General features: G+C 40.1%; 1 protein-coding gene across 2 annotated transcripts; it reads right to left on the bottom strand.

Annotated features, from left to right (window-relative positions):
- Nucleotides 1-4354: 4354 nt before the first annotated feature.
- On the bottom strand, nucleotides 4355-13811 carry LOC120413157 (transcription factor 25). Of its 2 annotated transcripts, XM_039573866.2 has the most exons (5): nucleotides 13338-13811; nucleotides 7710-9136; nucleotides 7494-7646; nucleotides 4612-5038; nucleotides 4355-4557 (listed from the first exon to the last, which is right to left on the bottom strand). In XM_039573866.2, exons 1-4 carry the CDS (start codon nucleotides 13488-13490, stop codon nucleotides 4639-4641), a joined length of 2133 nt encoding a protein of 710 aa, XP_039429800.1. In that variant the 5' UTR covers nucleotides 13491-13811; the 3' UTR covers nucleotides 4355-4557; nucleotides 4612-4638. The 2 variants fall into 2 exon arrangements, with proteins under 2 accessions (XP_039429800.1, XP_052566110.1); XM_052710150.1 differs by having other exon boundaries at nucleotides 4355-5038.
- Between the last annotated feature and the right edge of the window lie 63 nt (nucleotides 13812-13874).

Here is a 13874-nt window from a genome sequence, read left to right as displayed (position 1 = left end):
GGCAGTAGTGGCCACCACCTGGAGTGGCCGGAGGCCCCGGGATGTTCCGATGGGGGGACATTTGCCGAACCATAAGAGTTGGGGCAATATGGGTATCAAACTTTAAGGTTTTTGATACTGAACATGAAATTTGACATTTCAGCAGTAGTGGCCACAATCCGGAAGGCCCCGCGGATGTTCCGATGGGGGGACATTTGCCGAACCATAAGAGTTGGGGCAATATGGGTATCAAACTTTAGGGTTTTTGATTGGATATGAAATTTGACATTTCGGCAGTAGTGGCCACCACCTGGAGTGGCCGGAGGCCCCGGGGATTTTCCGATAGGGGGACATTTGCCGAACCATAAGAGTTGGGGCAATATGGGTATCAAACTTTAGGGTTTTTGATACTGGATATGAAATTTGACATTTCGGCAGTAGTGGCCACCACCTGGAGTGGCCGGAGGCCCCGCTGATGTTCCGATGGGGGGACATTTGCGGAACCATAAGAGATGGGGCAATATGGGTATCAAACTTTATGGTTTTTGATACTGAACATGACATTTGACATTTCGGCAGTAGTGGCCACAATACGGAGTGGCCGAAGGCCCCGCGGATGTTCCAATGGGGGGACATTTGCGGAACCATTAGAGTTGGGGCAATATGGGTATTAAACTTTAGGGTTTTTGATACTGGACATGAAATTTGACATTTTGGCAGTAGTGGCCACCACCTGAAGTGGCCGGAGGCCCCGGGGATATTCCGATGGAGGGACATTTGCCGAACCATAAGAGTTGGTACAATATGGGTATCAAACTTTATGGATTTTGATACTGGACATGAAATTTGATATTTCAGCAGTAGTGGCCACAATCCGGAAGGCCCCGGGGATGTTCCGATGGGGGGACATTTGCCGAATCATAAGAGTTGTTGCAATATGGGTATGGGACCATCCATAAACCACGTGGACACTTAGGGGGGGGGGGGGGGGTAAGCGATTGTCCACGCTCCATACAAAAAAGTTTTTTTTGTATGGACAATTGTCCACGAAGGGGGGGGGGGGGTTGAGATTCCCAAAAAAGTGTCCACGTGGTCTATGGATGGTCCCTAGTAAACTTTATGGATTTTGATACTGGACATGAAATTTGAAATTTCGGCAGTAGCGGCCACACTCCGAAGTGGCCGGAGGCCCCGGGGATGTTCCGATGGGGGGACATTTGCTGAACCATAAGAGTTGGGGAAAAATGACTGTTAAACTTCTAAAATCTGTTTCTGGAAATTTAGAATAACTATTTCGTAATCAATTAGAGCCCTGAATAGGGCAGTTCAGCTCCACTTGCAATTTTCATCCCCTTAGTTCGATAGGACGTTGATATTATGTCTTAAAACTTTACAAATTAAACAGCCTGTTTCAGAGCCACGAAATAGACCACAAAAGAGTTGTCTTGTGTAATTATAAGGGAATCATGGGGAAATTTGGATCGGACGTTCTAATCGAAAATTTCAACAATCATCTAGCAAAGTTCTTTGTCATACTGGTCATGTGTAACATAACCACCTGCACCTTTTTTTTTTGTATTTTTTAATCCGGCTGAAACTTTTTTGGTGCCTTTGGTATTCCCAAAGAAGCCATTTTCCTTATTTAGTTTGTTCATATAATTTTCCATACAAATTTGGCAGCTGTCCTTAAAAAAATGATATATGAAAATTTAAAAAAATGTATCTTTTGAAGGAATTTTTTGGAAAGATCGAAAAATTTCACGAATGTTTCTTATTTTAACATTGAAAATTGGACCATTAGTTGCTGAGCTTTCGACATTAGGAAATAGTGGGTTGTTTGGGTGAGACTTAGAAAACATCAATTTTCCTGTTTTTAAATCTTTGCAACTAAGGGTCGTATCAACAAAGTTAAAAAAAACGAAATTTTCTCAGCTCTTCAATTTTTTTTCAAAATTGGGCAAACTTTTTTTTCAATTCAATTCAGTTTATTTCTTTAGTTTAGTAGTTTTGTAAGTGCAGTACAGAGTTTTGGGGGATCCTTTCAGCTGTGTATAAGGCATTTATCAGAATGGATGCAAATAAAGTTGGTTGTAAAGGAAACAGAAAACAGGAAAACAACTCGCAAAAAACCTGTCATTGGGCAAACATAGGCACTAATTTAAAAAAATAATAATAACTTCGACTATTTTAAAAAAAATTAAATAAAAATGGCTATAACTTGAAAACGGTGCAATTAATCAAAATTTCACCAAAGTACCTACTTTTTGATTTCAAATTCGAGTTTACGTCGAAAAATTGAAATAGAAAATTTTTTGCGACCGATTTAAAAAAAATCAGTAATGATTCAAAAATTCATAACTCGGCCAAAGATGTTTTGCCCGTTCTGAAAATTTCTGAAAAGTTGGCATTTGATGTACCCTAAAACATATCAAATGGGCAGCAGCGGCTGCAAAAGCAAGCCAGAGAGGGTGTAGAAAAGCCTTAAGAAATCGTTCCCTCTCATTTGTTGCGCTGTGCGTGAAGCCATTTCTTGACCCCTTTTCTTGGAAGGTGCGTATTGGCCCTAAATATTTTTTTATAAAAGCTCAATTTAAGAAAAATGGGGTGCCATTCCAAAAAACTCGGGCCGCAGGCCCAGAAATAACTTGTGAGATTTCAAATGCTTATACCCAAGCGGCATTAAATCAGCATTATAATGACATTTAAAACCAGCAAATAATGCTTCAAACCATTAAATCAGTACTTTTCTCTTGAGAAATATTTCAAGTGGCGTACAGTGATGCCGATTGAATTACAGATTGTCAAGGGAAATAGATTGGTCGGTGCAATATAAATCTGCACTGGCAACACTGCCAGTTTTGCTGGGCGTAAAGGGCGGTTGATGTCCAGCGCGTTTGGATCTGACAAACATCGGCCAATCTGTTTCTCTTGACAATCTGTGAGCAGCTGCGGTTTTGTTTGCATCAGATTTGCTATCTCTTTCTAGCAAAATCTGGCATGCGACCTCTAGCTGGTTTTGCTAGAATTGTGATCGTGGATTAAACATTTGTTTGTTTAAATATGGCCAGTTCGATAGAGAATTTGCAGCAAAACTAAAAGACACATGTCGCCACCTATAAACAAATAGTGTAAACCTATGATTTTTTGAAAAAATGTGTTTTTTCCTTCATAATCAACATTTTTATAAAACTTATGCCAGATTCGGATGAGAAAAATTATTTCCAACAATTTGGTGTACAACTTTCCAATATATGTTTGATTTTTATATGAGAAAACTGTAAATTTATAAAAAGATAGTAATTTTGACTATTTGGCAAGAAAGTCTGTCAAAAATCAATAAAAATTGTTGAATATACGTTAACACATCTGTTATCAACTATATAACTGTTTATTTCATTGATATATACGGGGAAACTCATTTTTTCGTGTTTCAAAACATGTTTTTTAAAGAAAAAGGTCACAAAGTTTTGCGCTCAAAAAAAATGATGTTCATTATTTTAAAGCAACAAATTTTTCTCGTCTTTTGCAACCAGTTTCATTAAGATTGATGCAGGGAATCATGAGAAATAAGCGATTTTGTTCTTCAATCCAGCAGAAAGGAATACGATTTTTGGCATGTAACCTCATTTTGGCGCCACCTACATTTGAAACACAGTCGCGGTGCAAAACCTCAATCGCGGACAAAAAAATATATCTTACGTGTTTTCTGACTAACAGTTCAAGACTTTTTTTTTAATTTACAAGAGAATTCATTTTGTAAGGTGGTGACGAATGACATCATTTCGGTTAAAGTCACCATAATTCAATGAACAACATCATTTTGTGATAAGTGGAAGAAAGTATAATCGGTATCGGTAACATTACATGAAAGAAGAAAACACACACTTTTCCCCAAATTGAATTACTTTATCAAAGTGAGTTTTATGTGTGATGGCTGAAAACAGATTTTTAAGCAGTTAAATTTGCTTATTTCATCAGTAAAGGCTAGTCTGCAGATCGGAAGAAAAGGGGTCAAGAAACAGCTTTACGAACAGCAGAACAAAGGAGAGGAAGCGATTTCTTTTCTTCACCCTCTCTGACTTGCTTGCGCTGCCGCTGCTGCCCATTTGATTTTTTTCTTGACCGGTTCCTTCCGAAGTGCGTATACCGCTTAAAAGGCCAATAAACCAAAGCTTCTGGAATTCAGATTCTGAAATTATTAAATTTTGATTTGCATGATTTTTCTAAGCGTTGCATTTTGTATTTTTATGAAAGTAAGCAGTGGTGTGCAGTTTGTATTTTTTTTTTCGTGCGCCAAGTGCACACAACCTTTGCCGCCGTAATGATTATTACCGTAAACATCTCAACTCAACAATGATATTACATCTATAATATGTAGCTTTTAATATATATTTTACTCCAAAGACAACATCATCAGTACAAAAAAAATATCGCTTGCATTATCAAAATAAGTGAGCAAAAACAAACCTACGTCCTAAACAAAATTTTGATTTTTTTTCTTCTCTCGTGTTTTGTAACTGTGTCTGTGTGATGATAGTACAAGAATCTTGAAATCACATCTCATTTCGCTCCCGCAGCCTTGGGCAAATAAAACAAAAAAATAAATAAACAATAAACTCAATCCACACTTACCAGGGCCTCCCCAACGCCCGACCCAGCTTACGTCAGATAATTGTTCTGCTCGTCCTCATCCTCCGACCCGTCGTCATCGTCCACGTCGGCATCGTTCGGCCGTTCCAGCACTCGAATGTCCGACAAAAAGTCCCGCATCGCATCGACGATCGAGTTGAGCGAGTTGGTGTACGCCTGCAGGCCGGCAATCGCTCCGTCTCCCGCGGCGGCTGCTGCCCCAGCTCCAGCAGCGGCGGCGGCGGCTGCGGCTGCGACGGCAGCATTCGCCGGACCTTCACCGGCTTCGCGGTTTCGCTGTTGCTGCAGCTGGTGGCCAACTCCGGCTCCTCCCGGTTGCTGAAGGCTGAAGCTGGGCAGGAGTGACTGGAAAAACATCGAGAACGGGGACGCGTTGATCATCGTTCGGGTCGTGGGGCTGATGGCGGGTCTAGAAGTGAAAAGAGAAAAAGATTTTGAGTCACGGTTGTGGTGGTCAAGTCAAAATTCTAAAATTCTGAAATTACTCAAATTTTAAAAATTATGAATTTCTAAAATTGTTACGTTTTGGAATCCTCAAAATCTAAGGTACTTTCAAATTGTAAAATTTTCAAATTCTGGAATTCTCAAATTTTAAAATTTCAAAATTTCAACTATTTCTTAAATTATGAAATTTCAACAATTTCTAAAATTCAGAAATTTTAAAAATCTACAACTCAAAAATTGTGGGATCCACAAAATCTGCAATTATAAATTCGAAAAAGCTGAAAATTTTAAAATCTGGAAATCTCAGATTCTGGAATCCTCAAATTCTAAAAATCTAATATTACTGCGGGCGTTAATAATTAGAGTTCACGCGCGGTGATACGACCGCAAGATAATGGTCGCATGACAGCCGCATGACAACCGCAGAACAAAATTTTGGCTGTTGTCAAAGGTTGCCTTGAGTTTTCAGCTGACTTTTTGGAAAATATTCAAAACAAACCAAGTTGACAGCCAAATCAACGCAGAATTTCAGTTCAACTTGCTGATTTTTACACTGCGGCAGTTAGGCGGCAATTATCTCCTGTCACTCACAGCGAAGGAGAAACGTGATTTTATCTCGCAATAAGCAATATTATGAAAATCTACAATTTAAAAAAATTCTGCAAATCTAAAGTTCTAAATATCTGAAATTTAAAAATTCTTGAAAACTAAATTTCTAAACTTCCGAAATTTTATTGTTCTTGTATTTTAAGATTTAAAAATTCTGGAATCCTCAGAATCTCCAAATAAATAAATAAATCTAAAATTATGAAATTCTAAAATCCTACAATTTAAAAATTCTGGAAGCCTAAAATTTAAATATTCTTGAAATCAAATTTTCTCAAATAATTTTCTGAAATTCTGTAATTTTAAGATTCTAAAATTCTTGAATCCAGATATTCTAAAAATTTAAAATTGTTAAGTTCTAAAATATTAAAATTATGGAATTCTATAATTCTTAAATTCTAAAATTTTAAAATTCTGTAGTTTTAAAATTCAAAAATTTAAATTTGGCGATTGTCCACGCTCCATACAAAAAAGATTTTATTTGTATTGAAATTGTCCACGACGTAGGGGGGGGGGGGGGGTTGTGATTTCCATAAAAAAGTGTCCACGTGGTTTGTGAATGGTCCCATCATTAAATTATAAAATTTTTAAATTTTTGAGTTGTACAAAATCTAAGATTCTACAATTATTTCATCCTAAAATATAAAAATTGTGGGCATCTAATGATAATAAATTCCAACATTCTTAAATTCAACATTGAAAAAAAACCTTAAATTCCAGATCTATTATAAAAAATTCGCAATTCGCAATTTTCAGTGTAAGAACGGGCCTTGACCGATCTTATGCACCAGGTTCCCGACGAACACGCACTGCCCTTACACCTACATCTCACCCTTGCTCTGAGTCAGTACGAGCAACACGCTAGAACACGCTTTGAGTGTTCGTGCCAGGCATGCACACCTTCTTTTCCGGTTACGCAAAAAATATCAAATTCTAAAATTCTTGAGTACTTGAATTTAAAAATTCTAAAATACCACAATTTTAAGATTCTAAAATTCTTAAATTTTGGAATTCTAAAATCCTAAAATTCAAAAATTTCAAAATTCAAAATTCTTAGGACTTTAAATTCTAAAATATTGCAATTCTGGAGTTTTAAAATTCAGGAATCCTCCAAAATTTATATTTTGAAATTATTAAATTTTGGACTCTGGACTTTTAGAACTTCAGAATTTTTGAATATTTGAATATTTTGGAATTCTGAAGTTCTAAAATTGTAAAATTCTGAAATTATAAAATTCAGGAGTTCTAAAATTTTAAAATTCTGGGTTTTTGGAGTTCAACTATTCTAAAATAAAAACAAACATTGGAAAATGATGAAAATCAAAAATTATAAAGGTATTGAATTTAAAAATTCTGAAATTCTAATAATCTAAAATTTTGGAATTCTGAAACTCTTGAACTCTGGAATTTGAAATTAAAGTTTTAAAATTAAAAAATTAAAAAATGATGAAATAAAAAATTAAAAATCTCACATTCTAAGATTCTGGAATTCTTAAGTCTAAAATTGAAGAGATTCAAAAGAAAATAATCTGAAATTTAGAAATTCTAGTATGTATTCCAAAATGCTGGAGATCTAAATTTTAAAATTGTGGAATTCTAAATTAAAATTAAAAAAAAAAATCTGGAGTTATAAAATTTTAAAATTCTGGATCCTTTTAAATCTAAGATTCCAAAATTATGAAATTGAAAAAAATGTGTACTTCTAGATCTAAAATTCCAAAATTCTAATTTTATGATTTTCAATTTAGAATTCAATTTCTGAATAAAAATTCTTAGATTCTTGAATTATGAAGTTCTAAAATTCTAAACAGTACCTAGTGTAAATGTTGATCGAGTCCAGCGGGGGCAGCGGGTCGTACATCAACACCGGTTCCGTCTCCTTCTTGATGAACTGGGCCAGCGGGACCTTCTCCTTAAAGTCGGACAGTACGATGTGTCGCAGGATGGCGCGTGGCGGGTTCATGTACCTAAATTGGAACAGAATCACATTTGTAATGACGTCCAAAATACCTTACAGCTCAAACACCTACCTCTGATTCCGCTTGGCGGTATATTCCGCAACAATGTCATCCTTGGCATCGACCCGATCCAGCACGGCCGTAACGTTCCGCTCGAGCCACGGCAGTATCTCCGCGTCGCGCCAGACCAGCTTCGACCGGCAGACGTACATCGAGGTGAGCTGTTGCAGTGCAACGGTGGCCTTGTCGTACGTGGCCGGTCCAAAGTACGAGTGTCCGGTGACGCGCGGGTCCGGCTGAATGGACAGCTCGTCCAGCAGCATTCGCAGCACGGCCGGGAACATGAGCAGTGCGTACTGCAGGGCCCGGTCAGCCGCGTCCGTCCGCTTCAGGTGGAAGAGGGCCAACGCGTAAGAGTACGCCATGTTGGGGAGTTGGGACAGATTGTTGGTCGCTTCCCACTCGTCGTACAGCTGAACCAGCCATTCGTACTGTTTGGCGCGAATTGCGTAGTAATCGACGATCAGGATGATCGCGAGCGGATCGCTGACCGGATCGAAGGTAAGAATCAGTTTGGCCACTTCGAGGGCTGTCCGGGAGCAGGCGCGTGATTCCAGATATTGTGAGTGCTTGAAGAGGGTCACGAACAACGCTCGATTCTCCTGCCTACGATAATCCAGCCGACAATTGCCCTGAGTCAGGCTAAACATCGTGTGGAATGAAGACTCCAACGCAAACAACGCATGGTCAATCAGCTCAGATGCCATCGCGTGATCCTCGGACATCTTGCACAGCTCGCTCAGCTGAATCAACGAGTCCACGTGGTACGGATGCTGGTTGATGATCTTGATGATGTTGTCCGAGTCCATACTCTCAACCGCTTGCAAGAACTTTTGCTGAATTAACCGGTACGACGGACTGTGCTCAAACGCGAAATAAACCGCGTTCTTCTCAACCGTCTTTGCACCACTTCCCCCAAGTGGCTGCTCCGGTGCCTGCACCAAGTTCATGTAGATGCCGGACTTTCCCACCGGTGGCCAGTTGTCCTTCGGGTTGACCAAGTACGTCGACTTGAGAATGCGCGGTGCCCCACGGTTGTTGCGACGTTTGTTCTGCTGATCGGCGACCACCTTACTCCCAAACATGCGCTTCATCTCGTACTGCGGATTCAGATTTTTGTGCTGCACCGAAAGCAGCGACTTGGTCAAAATCCCCGACGTGCCACTGTTCGCCACCGCAGGGCTATTCTCCGACTTTTCATAGTCACCGAACAGCTTGTCGACCTCCTTGACGGTGCGCGTAAAGTCGTCCTCGGCGTCCGCGTTGTCCTCGCTGCTGCGCCGTGCCGAGCTGGACATGTACTTGCCCGTCTTCTTCTTCTTCTTCTTTTTGCGCCGCTTCGTCTCGGCCAGGTTCGGGTTCTGGTGGGCGTCCCGCTCCGTTTCGTCGTTGTCGTCCTCCTTGACTTCGCTCTCCGACAGGGACTGCTGCTGGTTTAGCTGTTGAAGATTTACACAAATTTACTCAATATTTTGCAACAATTTGAACTTTAGAAAATTTTATAAGAGATGATAATTTTTACTTTGGTTTGGTTTAAAAACTCTCTTTCAGATACATAAAACCATTGCAAATTTTTATTCAATTCAATTAGGGTTTATTAGAATTTAACAGTTCTGCTCCGGGATGTTACATTTGCAATTCAGAGATTTGGAGAACCTTCATAAGCCTTTACAGGGAGTGTACATGTTTCTAAGTTTAGACTTTGCTAGCTGAGTGCTCTTTTAGGGAAAATATTTTTTGAGAAAAACCCCTAGATCTATGTCATTGCAAATTTTATTTCAGGTTTTTGTCCCATAAATTAGACATTTTTACAGAAAAACATAGCATAATGCTTTTTTACGTATTTTTATCAAACAAAGACTTTTCAATCTTTTTACAAATTTTGAATTTTAGGACCAAAAAAAAGGCTGGCCATTGAGGCTGATCGATCTGCGGGGGAAGGTGCCGAGCAGCACGCCTCCTGGTGAAGAAGATGGACTGGGTTTTTCCAGCGTTCAGCTTGATGCGCCACTTCCGCTAAAACTCCTCGAGGTTGTTCTGTGCCGCTTGAAGGTGGGTGACGACGATCTACGGGTCCTTGTCCGACGCTATCGTATCGTATCATCCGCAAAGAATGCGTACGACACTCCATCGGTCATCAGCACGTCGGAGGTGAAGATGTTGTAGAGGGTCGGGCCCAGCACTGATCCTTGAGGCACGCCGAAGGGGATGTTGTGGACGGAGGAACGCTCGCCGTTGACCGTCACCGTAAACGACCGGTTTGCCAGGAACGACTCGACGATCTTGACCAGGAACGACTGCAGGTTCGAGCGGGAGAGCTTGTACATCACGGCGTCCTGCCACAAGGAGTCATAGAAATCCACTCTTCACCATATCCGAGATGCGGGCGAGTTGTTGCACCGTCGAATACCCCGGCTTGAAGCCGAAGTTTTCTCAGGCTGCTTAAAAGGCTGATCGGGCGGTAGTTACCTGGGATAGTTATGTCCTTGTGCGCCTTTGGGATGGCGATCACGTTTGCGTGCTTCCAGCCGACTGGAAAGCAACTCAAGGCCAGGTAAGCGTTGATTCTCTTGGCTGCTTCCGGTTTTTGACCTCTTTCGGCTTAACAAGGGCGGCCGGAGGCACGGGTGGAGTTATCGTTCGGATGTGGCCAAGCGCGTTCTCCAAAGCGGCCGATGTTTCGGGATCAGCTAGTTGCTCGTTGTTGTACGCAGGGACGAACGCACTCACGAAGTCTCCGTTCACGTTCAGCGGGGGGCTGTACTTGAACGTGTTCCGGAGATTGCGGGTAAGCTTTCGGAACTTGTTGCTGACATTGTCCAGGTTCCTCAGCATGGAACCGAAGTTTTTGTAGCGATGTTCGGCGCTTTTGGTGCTGATGACGTTGTTCAGGTGGGTCACCACCGCTCCGATGAGCGGGTCCCGTCTTCGGATGAACTGCCTACGTGCCAAAAAAAATTGCAGCCAAAACAATGCATTCTGCTTATAGGCAATTTTGCGGAGATCATTTTGCCTTTTTTAACATTCAATTTATGTCCACGCAAAGCCGAAATATTTGCATTTTAGTGAACAAAAAGCGACGAATTTTCAAAATTCTCAGTATACACTAAAACCCCCGATTACGCTCAGGCGTTACGCTTTGTATTTCGTCGATTTCTCTGAAACGACGCAACATTTTTGCAATCTTTTTAAAGCAATTAATACGTCTTGTGCAGATCTACAAATTGATTTCAAAAGATTGTAGAAACATTACACTGTTTTCGATAAATCAACCTAACAAAAAGCGTAACGCCTGAGCGTAATCGGGGGTTTTAGTGTATAAGAGTTTTTAGCATAAAAAATTGGCTACTATGTTTACAAATGGGAAGGCATACATTGATCCTTGCACTGTAACTTGGATTTAGCCCGCACTTTTTTCTCGCACTTTTGACGACAAGAGTTCAAAAAGCTAGGCAACCACGTTTTGTTTATTTACATTTCCAGTCGCAGTTTCCACCAAACAGAACTTTTAGCACTTTAAAAGTGCGATTGACAGGTGAAAACGAGCGAGCGCCTCGGCTAGCTTTGATCGTTTTTGAGGGAAATTTAAATTTCCCAAGGCAGTTTGACAAGTCGCAATGGTCGCGATCGATTGCAATAATGTAGTGCGAAGTCCAAGTTAGTGAGAATTGCGCAATATTTTGTATATTTTTATTTTGATCGCTCAAAAACGATATTTGTTTATAACATTTCATGAAAAAATATGAGATTTTCTCACAATGTGACTTAAACGACATATTAATAAGTACTGATCTTCTCTATATGAACAAATAGATCTCTTATGGGTAACTATTTTGACTAACTAAATGAATTTGTTTCATTAGAATGTACATGCAAAAAAAATCACGTTCACAGCTTGGAGATATGAACTTTAATAAAATTAATGTTGATATATGATTATTTGTCGTTTGTGAGAAAATCTCATGCTTTTTCATGAAATGTTATAAACAAATATCGTTTTTGAGCGAACAAAATAAAAATATCCAAAATATATGCCTTCCCGTTTGTAATCATAGTAGCCCATGTGTTATGCTAAAAACGCTTATATAGTAAGAATTTAAAAAATTCATCACTTTTTGTTCTCTAAAATGCAAATAACTCGGCTTTGCGTGGACATAAATTGAATGTTAAAAAAGCAAAATGATCTCCGCAAAATGCATTGTTTTGGCTGCAACATTTTTTGGCACGTTTTGGAGAGTGATTTTTGAAATTTTTTAGCTAAAAAATACAAATTTTGCTCCCGTCAACAGGGGTGACTTTCGGTCTGGGGGGTGAGATTGGGTCATACAAATTTCGGCATTTTTGTATGACCCAATTTCACCCCCCAGACCCAATGTCACCCCTGTTGACGGTCCCTAAAACGCCCTGCCATGCCCAAACACAAGCTTTTTTGGACTATGTCTGTACAGGAATTTGTTCAGGGGACATTAAACTACAGTACTTGTTCGGTAACTGGGCTGAAAACGTAGCCCAGTCACCGAATGCTGCTCGCTAACTGGGCTGAACGATAAATAACGAGGGGACCACCGATGCATAATATTTTCCAGATGAAATATAAAAATAAAAGTTACTCAAATTTATTTCCAATGCTTACTTTTTATATTTCTTGAATTGTGACTTGAAATTAAATAAAATTTTGAAAAAAGTTTTTTATTTATTGAACATGAATTTTGCATCCATTAACCCCTCGGTCGTTTCGGTTTGTTTTGGTTTTTTGACGTTTGTCTGCTTTTTAACTGGGCTACGGCCCAGTTATCGAGCGCCCAGTTAAAAAGCAGCCCAGTTAAACAACGCCCAGTTACCGAACAACTACTGTATAACTTGAAGCCAAAGGCGACCAAATTTGAATGACTTTAGTATGATTGTTACGCGCATTTGTGAAAAATACTCGAAAAATGCACTTTTTTCATTCAAGCTCCGCGCGCGAGTTGTAACCCATTTTTGGGAATTTTTTGTTGTATGAAAACATTGTTCCTGACATCCAAATTTATCATTCTAGGGGTGAGCACCAAAGTTTTGACAACTTTTCATTTTTTTGGGACGCCCTACTGGTGGTGCACATTTGTTGAACAACACTCTTGTAAGGTTTGCCAGGTCTTCATATGTTATGACCCATTGCTGAGGTCTTCCGATTCCATATCCAACGACGGGTTCTATATTAGATATTTACCAACAAAAACCACTTTAACCAAAAAGTAAGAAGGCCTATTTTTTTGAAGGCAATACATATGATGCGTTTTCTTCTAAAAACTGTATTTTTTCATAACTTTCAGCAATTAGCTTTGTGTGAAAGGAAGATTGGTAAAGAAGTTTCTCTTCCGAGTCATTTAATATTATGCCCACAGTGCGGAAAGAAAAAAAAGTAACGAGAGCTCACACCCTGCAAATTTGATTAATCAAAACGCAGATGAATCTGTTGCAGGCTAATATTTATATCACTTTCCCTAATCGTTTGATTGATAGCCGATTATGCTCGAGGTATTCCATGACGTCAAATTATAATAATAAATCAATTAGCTTTCCTGCCCATTTCGCAACATTATAATCAATAGTTTTATCTCAACCCTAATTGAACTCCGAAAAAAAGAGCAAAACACTCACCAAATCGAACCGATTGTTGATCTTCTTCCGGGTGGTGCTGCCAATGCTGTTGGTGTCGTAATCCGCGTCGGCTCCGTCGGACACCTCGTCGATGGGTTCCTTAATTTCCAGCTCATTGCCGGACTGCAGCTTCCGCAAAATCCGATAGGACATCTTGCCGTCGTCGTCGTTTCCTCCAGCAGGTTTTCGTTTCGTGCCCGTCGTAGACGCAATTAAATCGTACTTTTCACCTGTGCGGGTTCGATAATCCGGGGGAGCTCGTTTTTATTCCTTCCGCGGAAGGGGTTTTCTAGTGACACGCGAAACAAAAACAAGCAACTTTTTTTTCTTTCTCCATTCGCCAGGGTGCACAGCCAGCAGCGAGAAGCGAATGCCCTTTTGGACAGAGCGCCACGGCAGAGAGGAAAAACACGCAGTTGCAAAAATCCTCCGGCGCTCCCACACTCGCGCGCCACCACCCCCCTTTGTCATCGGGAAAGCAAAATGTTGACAGTTTGAGGGAAAGTGACAGTTGTGCGGACACTGAAATAAAAGTGT

The sequence above is a fragment of the Culex pipiens genome, chromosome 3, assembly GCF_016801865.2.
Source record: "Culex pipiens pallens isolate TS chromosome 3, TS_CPP_V2, whole genome shotgun sequence".
Taxonomy (NCBI): domain Eukaryota; kingdom Metazoa; phylum Arthropoda; class Insecta; order Diptera; family Culicidae; genus Culex; species Culex pipiens.
Note: the sequence above shows the minus strand (reverse complement) of the source record. Positions and strands in the feature narration are given on the sequence as shown.